Here is a 20,979-nt window from a genome sequence, read left to right as displayed (position 1 = left end):
AGGTAACAGTTCAGTCTGGATGGTTTGACTGTGGGGGTATGAGGTAGCAGTTCAGTCTGGATGGTTTGACTGTGGGGGTAAGAGGTGTTCCTCATTAATACATTGGGCACCGTGTGGTCACAACATGATTGTCAAGCATCAGTGCTATGAAAAACACAACTTTTTGTCTTTTAAAACACAGCTGTTCTGAAGATATATTCTCTGATTAGGGAAAGGGGGATACCTAGTCAGTTGTACAAGTGAATGCATTCAACTGAAACGTTTCTTCCGCATTTAACCCGAGTGACGCAGCGGTCTAAGGCACTGCATCTCAGTGCAAGAGGCGTTACTACAGTCCCTTGTTCGAATCCAGGCTGTATCACATCCGGCCGTGATTTGGAGTCACATAGGGCGGTGCACAATTGGCCCAGCGTGGTCCGGGTTTGGCCGGGGTAGGCCGTCACTGTAAATAACAATTTGTTCTTAACTGACTTGCCTAGTTAAATAAAGGTTAAATACATTTTTAAAATAAAAATAAAATAAATAATCCACTTCATTGTTAATCAAATCGTATTTGTGACATGCGCCGAATACAACATGTGTAGACTTTACAGTGAAATGCTGACTGACAAGCCCATAACCAACCATGCAGTTGAAGAAAGTCTACTTTATCATCAGTATATTTGGTAGCAGAAGAGAGAGGACACGTATTGCTTCAACCATAACATACCAAGACACACTGTAGTTTTAAAAGTAATGGAATGACTGTATTCAAACTCCATCAACTTTGCCTCTGATTATCCAGAGGAACTGATCCAAGATCTGTGCTTGCGGTGGATAGCGTGTGTGTGTCTCCGCTCACTGCTCTGTCTGAGTAGCAGAGGGACTGAGAGGAGAGTCCTGTCTGCTGGTTCAACGTGGACCTCCTTTCAGTTCAGCCACAGTCCCCTCCTACCTCCTCAGATATAGTGAGCGTTTTGACTAGCCGTGGAGTCAACCAGAGCTGAATCTTTAACAGAGCACGCTGCTGGGTCTCTCTGCCTCAGCCCCCAGACACACACACACACACACCATACACACACACACACACACCGACCAAACACATGGAGTACTGCCGCGCTGTGTTTCTCTGGATCTGCTGCAGCCTGTTGCCAGGTGAGCTTGTGTGTGTGTGTGTGTGTGTGTGTGTGTGTGTGTGTGTGTGTGTGTGTGTGTGTGTGTGTGTGTGTGTGTGTGTGTGTGTGTGTGTGTGTGTGTGTGTGTGTGTGTGTGTGTGTGTGTGTGTGTGTGTGTGTGGTCCTATGCCTGTGTACAATAAGTAGTAGTTATTACATTTTATTTATTCCAGCTCTCTCTGGAAGGCACATAAATCGTTTGCAGCATAGCTTTTATAGGAGCTAAAGTTAGTCTAATGTTTGCATAAGAAGAGGCAGACAGTCTAGCTTTCAGTTCTCCAATATTTATATGGAAATGTAGACAGGAATATAATTCCACGGTGTCCTAAGTGAAGTGGCTTTCTGGAGAACTAGTAAATGAGTCTCTTCTCTCGTGCAGCGAATATGTCAAACTACTATAATATCAGTCTCATATCTTGATCTACTCTAATATCTAAGTTTTATATCTTAGTCTCATATCTTAATCTCATATCTAGAAATACTCTGATACCTTAGTATCATATCTCGAACTAATCTCATTTCTTAGTCTCATAATTTAGTCTCACATATCTTAGTATAATATCTCGAACTAATCTCATATCTTAGTCTCATAATTTAGTCTCACATATTTTAGTATCATATCTCGAACTAATCTCATATCTTAGTCTCATAATTTAGTCTCACATATCTTAGTATCATATCTCGAACTACTCTCATATCTTAGTCTCATAATTTAGTCTCACATATCTTAGTATCATATCTCGAACTAATCTCATATCTTAGTCTCATAATTTAGTCTCACATATCTTAGTATAATATCTTGAACTACTCTCATATCTTAGTGTCATATCTGCATTACATCGGCCGTGATTGGGAGTCCCATAGGGCGGCGCACAGTCTTATATCTTAAACTACTATAATATTTTAGTCTCATATCTTATATCATACTGTGTGAGAGAGATGGGTGCTGAGTTGGCTTATTGAAGGGATGCGCTGGTTCCCTCAGGTTTGACAGAGGTGCTCTGTCTCTCATTGAAAGCAGGTGTGTCCTTTGAAATGAAAGGTGGTGCTATCTGTTTAGAAACTAAGCGCTCAGAGTTTCCAGCATCTGGAAATGTGTGGTGCACAGCCAGAACTGGGGTCAATTACCAGTAAAATTACAATAGCAGCAACATATTGAAGTGGAATAGAGAGAGAGAGAGAGAGAGAGAGAGAGAGATAATGGGTTGTTTGAATTTCCTATGGCTATATGACCTGAATTGTATAACCTGATATGATATGGACTGCACCCCGCTGTCGATCTTCATCTATTTTAATTATATGGTAATATGAGATTGGACCAATGTCAAGAGAGATTGCTATGACAGGTGGCTTCCAAAGAGTGCACACGGCTCACAATACTGGTAGCCATACATTCTGTATATATTAGTGTAATTTCTTCAGTCTATGGCAATGTACAGTATGTCACTGTTTAAGTCATTTGGAAATGGCTGACGTTTCTTGTCCTTACTGCTTTCCAGAAATGTACTACTGACCTTAATCTAACAAGCAGTTGGATAGCACTAGGTTCCCATGGTTTTTACACCCTCTTGTTGAAGTAGACTAGCTATTATTAATCTTTGATTAGACGATGTTAGATGACATGAGGCCTGAGGGTGGAGCAGTAGAGGAAATGTCTACTGGAAATATTTGCTGAGGTAGAGGAATTTGATGTTGGGTCCAAGTTTTGGACACATACAGTCTTGCCGAGGGGAGGAGAGGTCAACCTTGCGAACACAGAAACAGTCTGGAATGAGAGAGAGAAGCTGTTTGGCCGGACTGGGAAAGAAGCTCTGACAATAAGACGCGAAGGGGCTGCATTCAAGATTTGATTTATTTATTGTGGTAGTTTGCTTCACTAAATGTCCTGTTTGAACGAGGCTGCTTAACATGGTCAGAATGGTGGTAGCGGGGATAGTGACATAGCAAAATGTCATGGCATACATGCTGATGACAACTCATTGAGTGAAAAACTGAGGGAGCTGTGGCAGCAAAGTTAGTGGGCTTCAAGCCTTTAGTCAATAAGGACAAACTCAGTGGACACTCATCCAGACAGAGCCTCCGTCTGGGGCAAACAATGTACCTTCTGAAGCAGACCTAAGGTCATTTGGTGCTGTCATTTCCACAGAGGATGAGGGTTTGCTGAAGGGTTGGCTGGATCGTTATGACATATTCACAGCCGTCCACTGCTGCTGTCTATATGTGATCTTGCAGCTGTAACCAGTTGCAGCACTGTGGATGGGGCTTCCTTCATGTAGAATGTATTTAGAGATTGAAACAGTGAGCCACATGAAGAGTGCACAGTCTGTTTGAGGTATGAACAGCCTGCGGGCATTCAACGGTTTTCCAAAGCTGTCACACAAGCCTGGCCGTGTTGTCAAGACAACACTTTACTTGTTAGGCCTGAGTGCGAGAGGGCAGGTTTAGAGGGCCAGGTTGGACTTGTTACACTGCTCATTGAGTTTTATGGGTTCATTAAGCGAGCAGTGTCAAATCTCGCTCGGGCTGCACAAAAACACACAAAAACTGTTTAAAGTAAATAGTGGAGTTTGAAAATGGTGTTGCTTTTTAAAAAATCCGGTCGTTACCAATTTCTTCGCTCACATACAGTCTGTATTCTTCACCTGTTAGATGCCTAACGCAACACGTTGTCCTCGTACAGCATGTTTATCCCAACGCAACACGTTGTCCTCGTACAGCATGTTTATCCCAACGCAACACGTTGTCCTCGTACAGCATGTTTATCCCAACGCAACACGTTGTCCTCGTACAGCATGTTTATCCCAACTCAACACGTTGTCCTCGTACAGCATGTTTATCCCAATGCAACATGTTTGTCCTCGTACATCATGTTTATCCCAACGCTACATGTTTGTCCTCGTACATCATGTTTATCCCAACGCTACATGTTTGTCCTCGTACATCATGTTTATCCCAACGCTACATGTTTGTCCTCGTACATCATGTTTATCCCAACGCTACATGTTTGTCCTCGTACATCATGTTTATCCCAACGCTACATGTTTGTCCTCGTACAGCATGTTTATCCCAACGCTACATGTTTGTCCTCGTACATCATGTTTATCCCAACGCAACATGTTTGTCCTCGTACATCATGTTTATCCCAACGCTACATGTTTGTCCTCGTACATCATGTTTATCCCAACGCAACATGTTTGTCCTCGTACATCATGTTTATCCCAACGCTACATGTTTGTCCTCGTACAGCATGTTTATCCCAACGCTACATGTTTGTCCTCGTACATCATGTTTATCCCAACGCTACATGTTTGTCCTCGTACATCATGTTTATCCCAACGCTACATGTTTGTCCTCGTACAGCATGTTTGTCCCAACGCTACATGTTTGTCCTCGTACATCATGTTTATCCCAACGCTACATGTTTGTCCTCGTACAGCATGTTTATCCCAACGCTACATGTTTGTCCTCGTACATCATGTTTATCCCAACGCTACATGTTTGTCCTCGTACATCATGTTTATCCCAACGCTACATGTTTGTCCTCGTACAGCATGTTTATCCCAACGCTACATGTTTGTCCTCGTACATCATGTTTATCCCAACGCAACATGTTTGTCCTCGTACAGCATGTTTATCCCAACGCTACATGTTTGTCCTCGTACATCATGTTTATCCCAACGCAACATGTTTGTCCTCGTACATCATGTTTATCCCAACGCAACATGTTTGTCCTCGTACATCATGTTTATCCCAACGCTACATGTTTGTCCTCGTACAGCATGTTTATCCCAACGCTACATGTTTGTCCTCGTACATCATGTTTATCCCAACGCTACATGTTTGTCCTCGTACATCATGTTTATCCCAACGCAACATGTTTGTCCTCGTACATCATGTTTATCCCAACGCAACATGTTTGTCCTCGTACATCATGTTTATCCCAACGCTACATGTTTGTCCTCGTACAGCATGTTTATCCCAACGCTACATGTTTGTCCTCGTACAGCATGTTTATCCCAACGCTACATGTTTGTCCTCGTACAGCATGTTTATCCCAACGCTACATGTTTGTCCTCGTACATCATGTTTATCCCAACGCTACATGTTTGTCCTCGTACAGCATGTTTATCCCAACGCTACATGTTTGTCCTCGTACATCATGTTTATCCCAACGCTACATGTTTGTCCTCGTACATCATGTTTATCCCAACGCTACATGTTTTTCCTCATACAGAGCCCTCAGTAATTATTGGGACAGTGCATAATTTTCTCTTCTTTGGGCTCTAAACTCCAAAACTGTGGATTTGAAACAATGACTATGCTGTTAAATTGCAGACTGTCATCTTTAATTTGAGGGTAAATTCATCCATGTTGGGTGAACTGTTTAGAAACATAGCACTTTTTGTACACAGTCAGACTGTGACAGTCCCTTCATTTTAAGGGACCAAAAAAATTTGAACAAATTCTCTTATATGTGTATAAAAGTAGTAAAAAGTTAAGAATTTGGTCCCATATTCATAGCACTCAATGACTACATCAAGCTTGTGACTCCACACATTTGATGGATGCATTTGCTGTTTGTTTTGGTTGTGTTTCAGATTATTTTGTGCCCAAAATAAATTAATGGTAAATAATGTATTGTTTCATTTTATTGTACATGAGAATATAATATGTTTCTGAACAATTCTACAGTAATGTGGATGCTAACATGATTACGGTTAATCCTGAATGAATTGTGAATAATGATGAGTGAGAAAGTTACAGACGCACAAATATTGTAGCCCCAGGAAATGCTAACATTTCACCATTACAATAACAGGGAGGGGGGGTTATGATATTTGTGCATCTGTAACTTTCTCACTATGTAGAAAACGTGCTGTAATTTCTAAACGGTTCACCCGATATCGTGAAAATACCCTCAAATTAAAGCTGACAGACTGCATAGTCATTGTTTGATTTCAAATCTAAACTTTTGAAGTACTGTACAGGGTCAATGTCCCAATAATGAATCAGTATGTCATTCAGCCTGTCCTTAGACACTGACTGTTGCAGTTATGAATGTCCTGATGTCTCCACAGTGGCTTACAGCTGTGTATGACAACTCACCCCAGACCTGCTCTGCAGGCATGGCTTATACAGTACATGGCACTGCTTCAAGCTCTGCCACGGAGGATTTTGTTAACCCTGGGAGGGCTTAGAGCTGGCCGAGAAGGCAGACAGCTTGCTTAGCAGTGCCCAACTCCTGTGTGGAAGTGGCACATCTGGTGCCAGATACTCCATCATGACTCACATCCCATCATGTCACCAGCACCATCCATTGTGAAGCATCTTTCAACAGGGCTCAGATGAGCTTTCCAGAGAAAAGCCATCCAGTGCAAGAAGATCCAGAACGGGCCAACTAAAAGATGCTGAGTTGCACCTTTTACCTCATGTGAGGTGTACACCTCCAATCGCAGGGCTGCTCTTTTGTGCGCGATCTGCAATGTGAATTCCTTCATAAAGTACAGAGAACGTTTGACCGTTTCATATTAGAATCTGGAACATTGACTTCTCCACCACTTATAGGTGAACCAATGAAGGTTGATTTTCAGAGAGGTGGTGGGGAGCTGCCGTCTCACCATGCGGATTTGGTTAAAACTCAATCTGCTGGCCCAGAATCTTGGCCTGTGGGTAACAGTCATGCCCTGAAGCATTATGACTGTTACCCACACACAGACCAGCATGGCAGACGCTGTGAGGTGGCCATGTGCGTGGAGATGAAGTCTTTCACATCTTCCCTGAAAGGCCCCCGTGTCTATGTTTGACAAATTGTAGAAGAGTTATTTTGTTCAGCACTGTGTAGAGCTGTGTATGATGCATCCAAGTCCCAGGTCACATTATGGGCGTTGCATGCATCCTTTTAAAGGGCATCAGCATCCCCTCTCATGAACTGAAACCTGACCATAACGCTGATTGCCCTTTGAGTAGCATGAAGCTCCATCAAGTCCTGTGTGAGGATCCATTCTAGCAGGCCTTGCACCCCTGGCTGTTCATAGTGCACCCGTGGGTCGTCTCTCCATCAGTGGGGCTGCGGTGGAGCTCCTGCAGCTTGGCAGTGGCTGGCCGGTCGGGCCCGTGGTTTATTTATCTGGGCAGAAGAGCCGGTACACAGGAAAACCGGCAAGACTCTGGCCTAGCTTTAGGAGCTGCTGATATTACTGGGAATATTAAATTGCTCTGCCACGTTAGGGGTTTGAAATGGAAACTGGATCTCCTCCCCATCTCACGCTTTCACCTCCACTCTTTCCGTCTCTCGCTCATTTTCTCTCTATGTTGTTCTTTTTGCTCTCTCTTTTTCTTGGTAGGAAGTACAGCAAAGCTGCTCTGTGATGGTATCTGGGATAGTTTTCTTTCTATAACGAGCCTCGAAGACATCAAAGCGCCGGCTAGAGGAGTCATTTGTGTTTATGTGTACTTAAGACGGCACGCCTAGAAAAATTATGAAAACCCATATGGGAAAGAATTCAAATACACCACCTGCTGTGAAAAATTATAGCTGTTCAGCACCATTTCTTCCACCATTTAGCAGCATTTTTTATTTCAGCTAGAATTAAAATACTTGTTGACTCCCTCTGGATAATATTTTGGGGGGAGATCAAAGAACAGCTGACCATGTGAACCATTCATGCAACAGGAAATGAGCAATGTGGGGAATATGTCAATATTTAGATTGAACTGCAAACTGTACATTGCAGTGATGGTAGCCATGAATGGATGTTTTCTCCAACCAGAACATATATTTTATGACCGTGTCATTCAATTTGGCAGGAAACAATGTGATGCCTTATCAACAACTGAACCATTTAGCAATAACATATGCTAGATTTACAGTGCCTTCGGAAAGTATTCAGACCCCTTGTCTTTTTCCACATTTTGTTAGGTACAAGCCTTATTCGTAACGGCTGTCGTAGAGAGGGGACCAAGGCGCAGCGTGTTGAGTGCTCATAGTGAATATTTATTTTAACTCAGAATACTAAAGACAAAATAACAAACAAACAGGTACACAGACTAACTAAACAGAAAATAACTACCCACAAACACAGGTGGAAAAAAACCCTACTTAAGTATGATCTCCAATTAGAGACAACGAGAACCAGCTGCCTCTAATTGGAGATCATCCCCCCCAAAATCAACATAGAAATAGAAAACTAGAACTAAACATAGATATAGAAAACATAGAAAAACACAAAACACCCCCTGTCACACCCTGACCTACTCTACCATAGAAAATAACATCTTACAATGGTCAGGACGTGACATTATTCTAAAATTGATTACATTGTGTCACGTCCTGACCAGTATAGAGTATATTTGGTTATTGTAGTTTGGTCAGGACATGGCAGAGGGGAGTTGATGTATGTTTATGGGGTTTGTCACTGGTCTATGTCTGTGTTTCTATGTCTAGTTAATTGGGGTTGGACTCTCAATTGAAGGCAGGTGTGTTGAGTTGCCTTTGATTGGGAGTCCTATATAGTGGGGTGTGTTTGTCTTTGTGTTTCGTGGGTAGTTGTTTTTTGCACTGCTAGTTATAGCCTGCGAAACTGTCTCCTGTCGTGTTGTCTGCATTTATTGTTTTTTCGTGATCAACATGTTTAATAAACATGATGTTGAGCACACAACCTGCTGCGTATTGGTCCACGTTCTCCGACAGTGATTTCGCGATATCGTCAGAAGACGAGGTTCGTGACAGAACTACCCACCACAACAGGACCAAGCAGCGGAAAAACGAGCGGGACGCTGAATATATGGATAATTGTGAGAAGTGGACTTGGGAAGAGATACTGGCCGGAGAGGGCCCGTGGAAGAATGCTGGGGTGGAACAGGAATGCTACCGGGGGACACGTCTGGCTAGGAAGCTGGAGAGGCACCCCCAATAAAAAAAATTGTGGGGGCACACAGGTAGTTTGGCTGGGCGTAGGAAGAGCCATACGCCAGCTACCCGTGAGTGCAGGAAGGAGCGAAGAAGGTGGAGAGCACCGTGTTTCGCCGAGGTGCGCACTATCTCGCCCATACGCACGCACAGTCCAGTCCGCCCTGTACCAGCACCCCACTTGTGCAGGGCTACTAGTTCCATCCAGCCAGGACGGGTTGTGCAGGCGGTGCGATCACGGCCACCTGTGCGCCTCCATGGCCCAGTCAGGATGCGCCAGAGCCGCCCGCCAGTCAGGAGTCGCCAGAGCCGCCCGCCAGTCAGGAGCCCGGAGCTGCCAGAGTGGCCCGTCTGCCCGGAGCTGCCAGAGTGGCCCGTCTGCCCTGAGCTGCCAGAGTGGCCGTCTGCCCGGAGCTGCCAGAGTGGCCCGTCTGCCCGGAGCTGCCAGAGTGGCCCGCCTGCCCGGAGCTGCCAGAGTGGCCCGCCTGCCCGGAGCTGCCAGAGTGGCCCGTCTGCCCGGAGCTGCCAGAGTGGCCCGTAGTTCCGGATCTGCCAGAGTGGCCCGCAGTTCCGGATCTGCCAGAGTGGCCCGCCGTGCCGGATCTGCCAGAGTGGCCCACCGGGCCGGATCTGCCAGAGTGGCCCGCCGTGCCGGATCTGCCAGAGTGGCCCGCCGTGCCGGATCTGCCATAGTGGCCCGCCGTGCCGGATCTGCCAGAGTGGCCCGCCGTGCCGGATCTGCCAGAGTGGCCCGCCATGCCGGATCTGCCAGAGTGGCCCGCCGTGCCGGATCTGCCATAGTGGCCCGCCGTGCCGGATCTGCCATAGTTGCCCGCCGTGCCGGATCTGCCAGAGTGGCCGTCCGCCAGCCGGGCGCAGCAAGGGTCATCCGCCAGCCGGGCGCAGCATTCACCGCTCGCCAGCCGGGCGCAGCCAGGGACGCCCGACAGCCAGGCGCAGCAAGGGTCGCTCGCCAGCCGGGCGCAGCCAGAGACACCCGCCAGCCGGGCGCGGCAAGAATCGCCCGCCAGCCGGGCGAAGTTAGGGGCGCCACTTAAGTGGACTGCGTCAGGGATGGAGCAGAGTCCACGTCCCGCACCTGAGCCGCCTCCCAGATACGTGGGTTGGGGAGGGGGGGTGTAGCACTGTGCCGTCGTTGACGGCAGCCACCCTCCCTTCCCTCCCTTTTTGTTTAGGGGATTTTTTTTGTGGGGGGGGTTCTGTGTTTTGTGTAGGTGCATTCCGGGGTCTGCACCTTTGAGGGGGGTACTGTCACATCCTGACCAGTATAGAGTATATTTGGTTATTGTAGTTTGGTCAGGACGTGGCAGAGGGGAGTTGATGTATGTTTATGGGGTTTGTCACTGGTCTATGTTTGTGTTTCTATGTCTAGTTAATTGGGGTTGGACTCTCAATTGAAGGCAGGTGTGTTGAGTTGCCTTTGATTGGGAGTCCAATATAGTGGGGTGTGTTTGTCTTTGTGTTTCGTGGGTAGTTGTTTTTTGCACTGATAGTTATAGCCTGCGAAACTGTCTCCTGTCGTGTTGTCTGCATTTATTGTTTTTTCGTGATCAACGTGTTTAATAAACATGATGTTGAGCACACAACCTGCTGCGTATTGGTCCACGTTCTCCGACAGTGATTTCGCGATATCGTCAGAAGATGAGGTTCGTGACACATTGTTTCTTTTCCTCATCAATCTATACACAATACACCATAATGACAAAGCAAAAACTGTTTTTTAGAAATGTTTGCTAATATTTTACAAAAATGTAAAACTGAAATATCACATTTACATAAGTATTCAGACCTTTTACTCAGTACTTTGTTGAAGCACCTTTGACAGTGATTACAGACTTGAGTCTTCATGGGTATGATGCTACAAGCTTGGCACACCTGTAATTGGGGAGTTTCTCTCATTCTTCTTTGCAGATCCTCTCAAACTCTTTCAGATTGGATGTGGAGCGTTGCTGCACAGCAATCCAGAGATGTTTCATCGGGTTCAAGTCCGGGCTCTGGCTGGGCCACTCAAGGACATTCAGAGACTTGTCCCGAAGCCACTCCTGCGTTGTCTTGGCTGTGTGCTTAGGGTTGTTCTCTTATTTTAAGGTGAACCTTTGCCCCAGTCTGAGGTCCTGAGCGCTCTGGAGCAGGTTTTCATCAAGGATCTCTCTGTACTTTGCTCCGTTCATCTTTGCCTCGATCCTGACTAGTCTCCCAGTCCCTGCTGCGCGAAAAACATCCCCACAGCATGATGCTGCCACCACCATGCTTCACTGTAGAGATGGTGCAAGGTTTCCTCCAGATGTGACGCTTGGCATTCAGGGCAAAGAGTTCGATCTTGGTTTCATCAGACCAGAGAATCTTGTTTCTCATGGTCTGAAAGTCTTTAGGTGTCTTTTGGCAAACTCCAAGCGGGCTGTCATGTGCCTTTTACTGAGGAGTGGCTTCCATCTGGTCACTCTGATTGGTGGAGTGCTGCGGAGATGGTTGTCCTTCTGGAAGGTTCTCCCAGCTCCACAGAGGAACTCCCTGACCAAGGCCCTTCTCCCAGTTTGGCCAGGCTGCCAGCTCTAGGAAGAGTTTTGGTGGTTCCTGTCACATATATTCCCTCTCCGGCTGCTCATTATTACGCACATTATTACGCACATTATTACGCACACTTCTCACCAGCACCTCATCAGACCTGGACTCCATCACCTGCCAGATTACCTTCCCTATAAATGTCACTCCCTTTGATTCTTTCCCTAGGCATTATTGTTTCTGTTCCAGTGTTCATGTCTGTACGCTACCCGTGTTTCTTGTTTTGTTCTATGTTCATTTATTTATTAAATACACTCCCTGAACTTGCTTCCCGACTCCCAGCGTACATGTTACAATTCCAAACTTCTTCCATTTAAGAATGATGGAGGCCACTGTGTTCTTGGGGACCTTCAATGCTGCAGAAATGTTTTGGGATCCTTCCCCAGATCTGTGCCTCGACACTTGGTATTTGGTATTTTATTAGGATCCCCATTAGCTGTTGCAAAAGCAGCAGCTACTCTTCCTGGGGTCCACACAAAACATGAAACATAATACAGAATGACATACTACAGAACAGTAATAGACAAGAACAGCTCAAGGAAAGAACTACATGCATTTTTAAAAAGGCACACGTAGCCTACATATCAATGCATACACACAAACTATCTAGGTCAAAGAGCGGAGAGGCGTTGTGCCACGAGGCGTTGTGCCACAATCCTGTCTTGGAGCTCTACGGACAATTCCTTTGACCTCATGGCTTGGTTTTTGCTCTGACATGCACTGTCAACTCTGGGACCTTATATACAGTGCCTTGCAAAAGTATTCACCCCCTTGGCATTTTTCCTATTTTGTTGTATTACAGCCTGTAATTGAAATAGATTTTTATTTGGATTTCATGTAATGGACATACACATAACAGTCCAAATTGGTGAAGTGAAATGAAGAAAATAAGTTTTTTCAAATCTTTTTTAAATTTAAGTACAGATCAGGGTTGGGTTATAAAAAAAATATCCGAAACTTTGAACATCCCACAGAGCACCATTAAATCCATTATAAAAAAATTGAAATAATATGGCACCACAACAAACCTGCCAAGAGAGGGCCGCCCACCAAAACTCATGGACCAGGCAAGGAGGGCATTAATCAGAGAGGCAACAAAGAGACCAAGATAACCCTGAAGGAGCTGCAAAGCTCCACATCGGAGATTTAAGTATCTGTACCTACGACCACTTTAAGCCGTACACTCCACAGAGCTGGGCTTTACGGAAGAGTGGTCAGAAAAAAAGCCATTGCTTAAATAAAAAAAGAAGCAAACACGTTTGGTGTTCGCCAAAAGCATGTGGGTGACTCCCCAAACATATGGAAGAAGGTACTCTGGTTAGATGAGACTAAAACTGAGCTTTTTGGCCATCAAGGAAAACGCTATGTCCCCAAACCCAACACCTCTCATCACCCCGAGAACACCATCCCCACAGTGAAGCATGGTGGTGGCAGCATCATGCTGTGGGTATGTTTCTCATCGGCAGAGTCTGGGAAACTGGTCAGAATTGAAGGAATGATGGATGGTGCTAAAGACAGGGACATTTTTGAGGGAAACCTGATTCAGTCTTCAAGAGATTTGAGACTGGGACGGAGGTTCACCTTCCAGCAGGACAATGACCCTAAGCATACTGCTAAAGCAACACTCGGGTGGTTTAAAGGGACACTTTTAAATGTCTTGGAATGGCCTAGTACACCAGCGGAACCCATCCAACTTGAAGGAGCTAGAGCAGTTTTTCCCTGAAGAATGGGCAAAAATCCCAGTGGCTAGATGTGCCAAGCTTATAGAGACATACCCCAAGAGACTTGCAGCTGTAATTGCTGAAAAAGGTGGCTCTACAAAGTATTGACTTTGGGGTGGTGAATAGTTATTCAGGCTCAAATTCAAAATATTTAGCATCTTCAAAGTGGTTGTGTAAATCAAATGATACAAACCCCCCAAAAATGTATTTTAATTCCAGGTTGTAAGGCAACAAAATAGGAAAAATGCCAAGGGGGTGAATACTTTCGCAAGCCACTGTAGACCGCTGTGTGCCTTTCCAAATCATGTCCAATAAATTGATTTTACCACAGGTGGACTCCAATCAAGTTGTAGAAACATCTCAAGGATGATCAATGGAAACAGGATGAACCTGAGCTCAATTTTGAGTCTCATAGCAAAAGGTCTGAATACTTATGTAAATAAGGTTTTTCTGTTTTTTTGTTTTTAAAACATTTGCAAACATTTCTAAAAACCTATTTTTGCTTTGTCATTATGGGGTATTGTGTGTAGATTACTGAGGAAATTGTTTTATTTAATACATTTTAGAATAAGGCTGTAACGTAACAAAATGTGGAAAAAATCAAGGGATCTGAATACTTCCCGAAGGCACTGTATGCTCACATATACTCTTGTATAATTTCTCTTGACAGAGCAGCAACATCTGTTGGCAGAATATACTAGTGAGACATATATATTTTGGAGGATTATAAAGATATTTTTTCTGCAGTTGCAGTGCTCTCATTAGATTTCAATTCTTCAGCTGCCTTGAAAGCAGAGGTAATCTCCTTTAAAACTGGCAATGTGAAAAATCGAACTGTTGTAAAGAATGAACCACGACAGTACTATATTTCAAAGGAAATGGTTATCGTCCTGACTTTGACTTTGATACTCTTCTTTCATGGTATTGAATCCCAACTGTTAACTGCATCTCGCAAGTGACTGATGTTTCTTTCAAATGTATAGCCTACTTTCTATGAAAAAAAAAAAAATCATAAATTTAACTACTAGGGCCAGGACGATACCAGCAAAACTTGTTAGTATCGTAACAAAGAAACAAAACACAATGCGGATTTAAGATCTTTAGGAAAACGGCCCTAATGTTGAAACATACATCATTATGATGTCATCCAGAGTCACATGTATTTATTTTCTATCTATAGCTCACAATATTTTACATACAGCAGGTTTTTAAAGGACTGACTAGTTTGGTCTGCTTTGTGTTTACATTTTTGGCATGGAAAAAGAATTGTGATAATGGTATTGTCCTGGCCCTACTCACTATCAGTACCAGCAATTGAATAACGAGTTCCAATCCATTTCACATGTTTGTCCAATACACACTTTTCTCTGTCAAGTCCCTTTGTCCATCAAATGGAAATAAAAATGTACATGGCCATTTTCTGCTTCTAACTATTTATTTAATATATCAGCTCTCCATACTGCTCTAATTTTGGTAAAAATGATTAGCAATACACAACAGAACCATACCTGAACTGCCGCTTGTATAGTCTCTGAACCATTGGTTTGCCTCTCAGTGCTGAAGCTAACCCAACTTTGACCTTCTATGTCAGTTGTTATAAAACGATTTATTTGTTATGTCGCCTCATAAACTTTGTTGGTGCTTTTACGTTGTGATCCCAGTAACAAAATACATTTCCCACGGCGACCAGTTTTGATAGCCTTTAGCCTTACCCTCATCCTACTCCTCCTCTGTTCCTCGGGTGATTTGGAGGTAAACCCAGGCACTGCATGTCCCCAGGCACCCTCATTTGTTGACTTCTGTGATCGAAAAAGCCTTGGTTTCATGCATGTCAACATCAGATGCCTCCTCCCTAAGTTCGTTTTACTCACTGCTTTAGCACACTCCGCCAACCCTGATGTCCTCGCCGTGTCTGAATCCTGGCTTAGGAAGGCCACCAAAAATTCTGAGATTTCCATACCCAACTACAACATTTTTCATCAAGATAGAACTACCAAAGGGGGAGGAGTTGCAATCTACTGCAGAGATAGCCTGCAAAGTTCTGTCATACTTTCCAGGTCTATACCCAAACAGTTCGAACTTCTAATTTGAAAAATTAAATCTCTCCAGAAATAAGTCTCTCACTGTTGCCGCCTGCTATCGACCCTCCTCCGCTCCCAGCTGTGCCCCGGACACCATTTGTGAATTGATCGCCCCCCATCTAGCCTCAGAGTTCGTTCTGTTAGGTGACCTAAACTGAGATATGCTTAACACCCCGGCAGTCCTACAATTTAAGCTAGATGCCCTCAATCTCACACAAATCATCAAGGAACCCACCAGGTACAACCCCAAATCCGTAAACATGGGCACCCTCATAGACGTTATCCTGACCAACTTGCCCTCCAAAATACACCTCCGCTGTTTTCAATCAGGATCTCAGCGATCACTGCCTCATTGCCTGTATCCGCTATGGGTCCGCGGTCAAACGACCACCCCTTATCACTGTCAAACGCTCCCTAAAACACTTCTGCGAGCAGGCCTTTCTAATCGACCTGGCCCGGGTATCCTAGAAGGATATTGACCTCATCCCGTCAGTCGAGGATGCCTGGTCATTCTTTAAAAGTAATTTCCTCACCATCTTAGATAAGCATGCCCCATTCCAAAAATGCAGAACTAAGAACAGATATAGCCCTTGGTTCACTCCAGACCTGACTGCCCTTGACCAGCACAAAAACATCCTGTGGCGAACTGCAATAGCATCGAATAGTCCCCGTGATAGGCAACTGTTCAGGGAAGTCAGGAACCAATACACGCAGTCAGTCAGGAAAGCAAAGGCTAGCTTTTTCAGGCAGAAATTTGCATCCTGTAGCTCTAACTCCAAAAAGTTTTGGGACACTGTAAAGTCCATGGAGAACAAGAGCACCTCCTCCCAGCTGCCCACTGCACTGAGGCTAGGTAACACGGTCACCACCGATAAATCCATGATAATCAAAAATGTCAATAAGCATTTCTCAACGGCTGGCCATGCCTTCCTCCTGGCTACTCCAACCCCTGCCAACAGCTCCGCCCTCACCAACTTTAAACATCAGCTATCTGAGCAGCTAACCGATCGCTGCAGCTGTACATAGCCCATCTGTACATTGCCCACCCGTCTGCCTACCTCATCACCTTACTGTTTTTATTTTATTTACTTTTCTGGTCTTTTGCACACCTAACTGTATGTCATTAATGCACATCACATGCACATCATCATATGCTCATTTATCACTCCAGTGTTAATCTGCTAAATTGTAATTATTTGCTCCTATGGCCTATTTATTGCCTACCTCCTCATGCCTTTCGCACACACTGTATATAGACTTTCTTTTTTCTACTGTATCATTGACTTGTTTATTGTGTTATTGGCTTGTTTGTGAACTCCATGTGTAACTCTGTGTTGTTGTCTGTGTCACACTGCTTTGCTTTATCTTGGCCAGGTCGCAGTTGTAAATGAGAACTTGTTCTTAACTTGCCTACCTGGTTAAATAAAGGTGACATAAATAAAAAACATTTACCACAGAGAAAAAAGGATCACTTGACTTGACCCTCAGAGCCTAACAGATTGTAGAGCTGTATAGAGAGGACTGAGAGTGGGGTTTAGGGTATTCAAAATAGGCCCTACTGTGTTGATGTAAGAGAAGGGGGGGGCTTGTCCTGGGGTCTGTTTTTGTGTGCTCTATGAAATCCATCTCTTCAGCTCACTGGGATGGGATCTGACTGCTCACTGTGTTGGGTTCTGACTGCTCACTGGGCTGGGTTCTGACTGCTCACTGGGTTGGGTTCTGACCACTCACTGGGATGGGTTCTGACTGCTCAAGGTGCTGGGTTCTGACTGCTCACTGGGTTGGGTTCTGACTGCTCACTGGGTTGGGTTCTGACTGCTCACTGGGCTGGGTTCTGACTGCTCACAGGGCTGGGTTCTGACTGTTCACAGGGTTGGGTTCTGAGTGCTCACAGGGTTGGGTTCTGAGTGCTCACTGGGCTGGGTTCTGAGTGCTCACTGGGCTGGGTTCTGACTGCTCACAGGGCTGGGTTCTGACTGCTAACTGGGTTGGGTTCTGACTACTCACTGGGCTGGGTTCTGACTACTCACTGGGCTGGGTTCTGACTTTTCTTTTTCAAGTAATAGTACTCTAACTGTATGTCATTAAGCGTGATGACTTTTAAAGCTGTCTCTTTCATCCTCTTGGTCCTTCTCAATTTCTCTCTCTATTTTCTGCTCTACTTCCAAGGAAGAGTGTTATATCACTGTCATCACAAGCTGGCTCATAGCCCTTTACCTCAGACAAGAAAAATTGCAATGAAATGTAAATCCCAACATGAACCCTGACCTTACAGTAGCCAAGACGTCTGTCTTCCACTGTATATAATATAGAGATAAAGTGGTGTGAGACCTGAGACCGGTGAAACGAAGACACTGTATACAGCTGGAGATGAAAGAGAAGATAGATGAATGAAGAGCCAGATTGAAAGGAAGTTATGTTGATGAAGATTATGTTTTCCGTCGTGCTCTCTCCTCTCTGTCAAGAAGATCAGTTCATATCTTCCATCTCCTCAAAAAACGTTTGCTTGCTGCTTGCTTCGTCCGGTGGAAATAAAAAATCCACATGACGTTGTTTTCATTAATAAGCCATTTTGGGTAACTTGGTGACAGCGAGAAAAGCTGAAAAAGTATCGTCTCTGATACGCGTTTTAATTGAATCCAGAAGGGAATTGCGTTTTCCAATAATGCTCTTAGTGTCCAGAGGAAGTGAGGAGAATTAATCTACACCATCACAAATCCGGTCTGTCTTTTGATCAGTTCCCATAGTTGTGTTTGCGGTCCTTTGATTTTGTTCATTGAGATGAATTTGTCTTGTCTGTGAATTATGGTTCCCACATGGTCTAATCAGGGTTTCACCACAGTGCTTAAAACGCTCTGCTCAACTTCTACCAGAAATAAACAGCTGGGAAGGCATGTGGGTTGCAATTATTGATCTTTCTCAGCTCAGCACCTGTGGTAGATCTCTAAATCTGATCTCACGTACAGAAAAAAATGAAGGCGGTCGAATTTGACTGGGAAGGGAATTCCCTACCCTGATGTGAGCATCGTACTGGTCAGTCATCATCTGATGAAGAGTGATCTGCCAATCAGAGGGCTGCTGCCTGGCATCAGTATTCTAGATGCCATCTCCAGCCTTTATGCCGTTAAGCAAGGCACTCAGTGTGTTTGTCTCGGAGTGTTGGTAGAAAACAAATAGATTAATTTACGTTTCCTCAGAATAGGACAATAAGGTATGCTTCTGTTCTTGTTGTAAAGTCTTGTCTTAGCCAAGTACAACGGCAATAACCTTAAATAAGTGTTATTCAGTGTAGATCAGTGCTATTGTGTAAATGGCCTGACTTTAGTGTTACATTAAGTGCTACAAAATGTTGACATCTAGTAAAAGGAAATCTATTTTGGTATTTGTTTCATTAGTCCATTGTTGATATAGTTCCAAAATGTTTTGCAATGTCAGCAATCAAGTTTCAAAGACATACTGTACATCTCAAAATACAGAAATACAGTCGGTATGATGCATTTTGTATCCCGGCCGTATTTCTGTATTTAAAGAAAATAAGTTAATATAGTTTTTCTGTGGAGTTTTCCTTTAATATACTTTGTATACAGTATGTCCATTTAAATGAGCAGGATGGAAATATCCATGTAAGCTGCTACATGATTTCAGCATCCAGTCTTCTGCACTGTAACGTGAATGATCAACTTCAATATAGCTACTACCGCTTATCTTCAGACAAAACCTTCAGCCATCCATCCACCCCTTTCAATATGACTACTACCGCTTCTCCTCACACAAAACCTTCAGCCATCCATCCACCCCTTTCAATATGACTACTACCACTTCTCCACACACAAAACCTTCAGCCATCCATCCACCCCTTTCAAAATGACTACTACCGCTTCTCCTCACACAAAACCTTCAGCCATCCATCCACCCCTTTCAATATGACTACTACCGCTTCTCCTCACACAAAACCTTCAGCCATCCATCCACCCCTTTCAATATGACTACTACCGCTTCTCCTCACACAAAACTTTCAGCCATCCATCCACCCCTTTCAATATGACTACTACCGCTTCTCTTCACACAAAACCTTCAGCCATCCATCCACCCCTTTCAATATGACTACTACCGCTTCTCTTCACACAAAACCTTCAGCCATCCATCCACCCCTTTCAATATGACTACTACCGCTTCTCCTCACACAAAACCTTCAGCCATCCATCCACCCCTTTCAATATGACTACTACTGCTTCTCCTCACACAAAACCTTCAGCCATCCATCCACCCCTTTCAATATGACTACTACCGCTTCTCCTCACACAAAACCTTCAGCCATCCATCCACCCCTTCCATCCACCCTCACGCAGACTGAGCAATGTCAATCAAACTCAGTGACAGACAGCTCGACTGTTTACCTACAGCCCCTACAGTGTAAAATATCTGCTTGCCTTTTGGGACAAGGCTCTGTTTACAGTGAGCAATTATCATTCTGACATGACATCACGAGACCTCCATGGCTATGTTTGTTTCTGTACGAGATACTTAAGGTGCTGGAGTCCAGGTGTCATGGCCTAGAGATATTCCAAGGGAAAATTCTATAGTTTTATTGGATCAGAGGCATCAGCGGTAGCCTGTTTTCAATAGCACCTTAGAGGCTGCGGCCTATATACATAGACTTGAAATCACTGGCCACTAGTCCACTAATGGAACACTAGTCACTTTAATAATAATTTTTACATATTTTGCATTACTCATCTTATTTGTATATAATGTATTCTATTCTATTCTACTGTGTTTTAGTCTATGCCGCTCCAACATTGCTAGTCCAAATATTTATATATTTTTAATTCCATTCCTTTACTTTAGATTTGTGTGTATTGTTGTGAAATTGTTAGATATTACTCACTAGATATTACTGCACTGTTGGAGCTACAAACACAAGCATTTGGCTACACCTGCAATAACATCTGCTAAACATGTGTATGTGACCAATACAATATGACTTGATTTGAATATCGAGACAAGACGAACACCCTCTCTGGCATGCTATCTCTGTATTCTTCTTGCACAAGGTGGCTACAAAGTCAGCATCAAAATGGCCGCCTTCCGGCTAATTACAGCTGTGATGCTCTTGGTACCGCTGGGTGAAAGTCTCAAACCCACACATGTCCTGTTTCTGATGAAACTCCCATCTATCGCTTCGAGTTTGTGTAACTTGGCTGATGTTAATGTTCTAACCAGCATGAAGTCTTTCTGCTGCACTTCAGGTCACAGGCAAAAAATGACCGTTTTTTCGGAAATGGCTGTCGTAGCCAGTAAATATAATGTGCTGTCCAAGCATGCTATTAATGGCATGTGTTTGCCTTGCTGTGTCTGTTTCCAGGGCTCCATGATGGTTTCAACATTGACACCAAGAACCACAGGATCATCAAGGGTCCCAAGCAGGCCCAATTTGGATACACTGTGCAGCAGCACGTTGCCGGGGGACAAAAGTGGTAAGACGATTATTTACATTTTATACAACGGGTGGGTCAAATCCTGAATGCTGA

The 20,979-nt window shown here is 44.2% G+C and overlaps 1 protein-coding gene across 1 annotated transcript in view; it reads left to right on the top strand.

The window, feature by feature from the left end:
- Window positions 1-917: 917 nt before the first annotated feature.
- LOC106562707 (integrin alpha-11) overlaps window positions 918-20,979 on the top strand; it is a 144,682-nt gene continuing 124,620 nt past the window's right edge. Inside the window, exons 1-2 of the mRNA XM_045708429.1 lie at window positions 918-1,134; window positions 20,814-20,925. Coding sequence (XP_045564385.1) covers window positions 1,083-1,134; window positions 20,814-20,925 — 164 coding nt within the window. The 5' untranslated portion in view covers window positions 918-1,082. The remainder of the gene's footprint in view (window positions 1,135-20,813; window positions 20,926-20,979) is intronic.

This window comes from Salmo salar, chromosome ssa26 (genome assembly GCF_905237065.1).
Source record: "Salmo salar chromosome ssa26, Ssal_v3.1, whole genome shotgun sequence".
Taxonomy (NCBI): Eukaryota; Metazoa; Chordata; class Actinopteri; order Salmoniformes; family Salmonidae; genus Salmo; species Salmo salar.
Note: the sequence above shows the minus strand (reverse complement) of the source record. Positions and strands in the feature narration are given on the sequence as shown.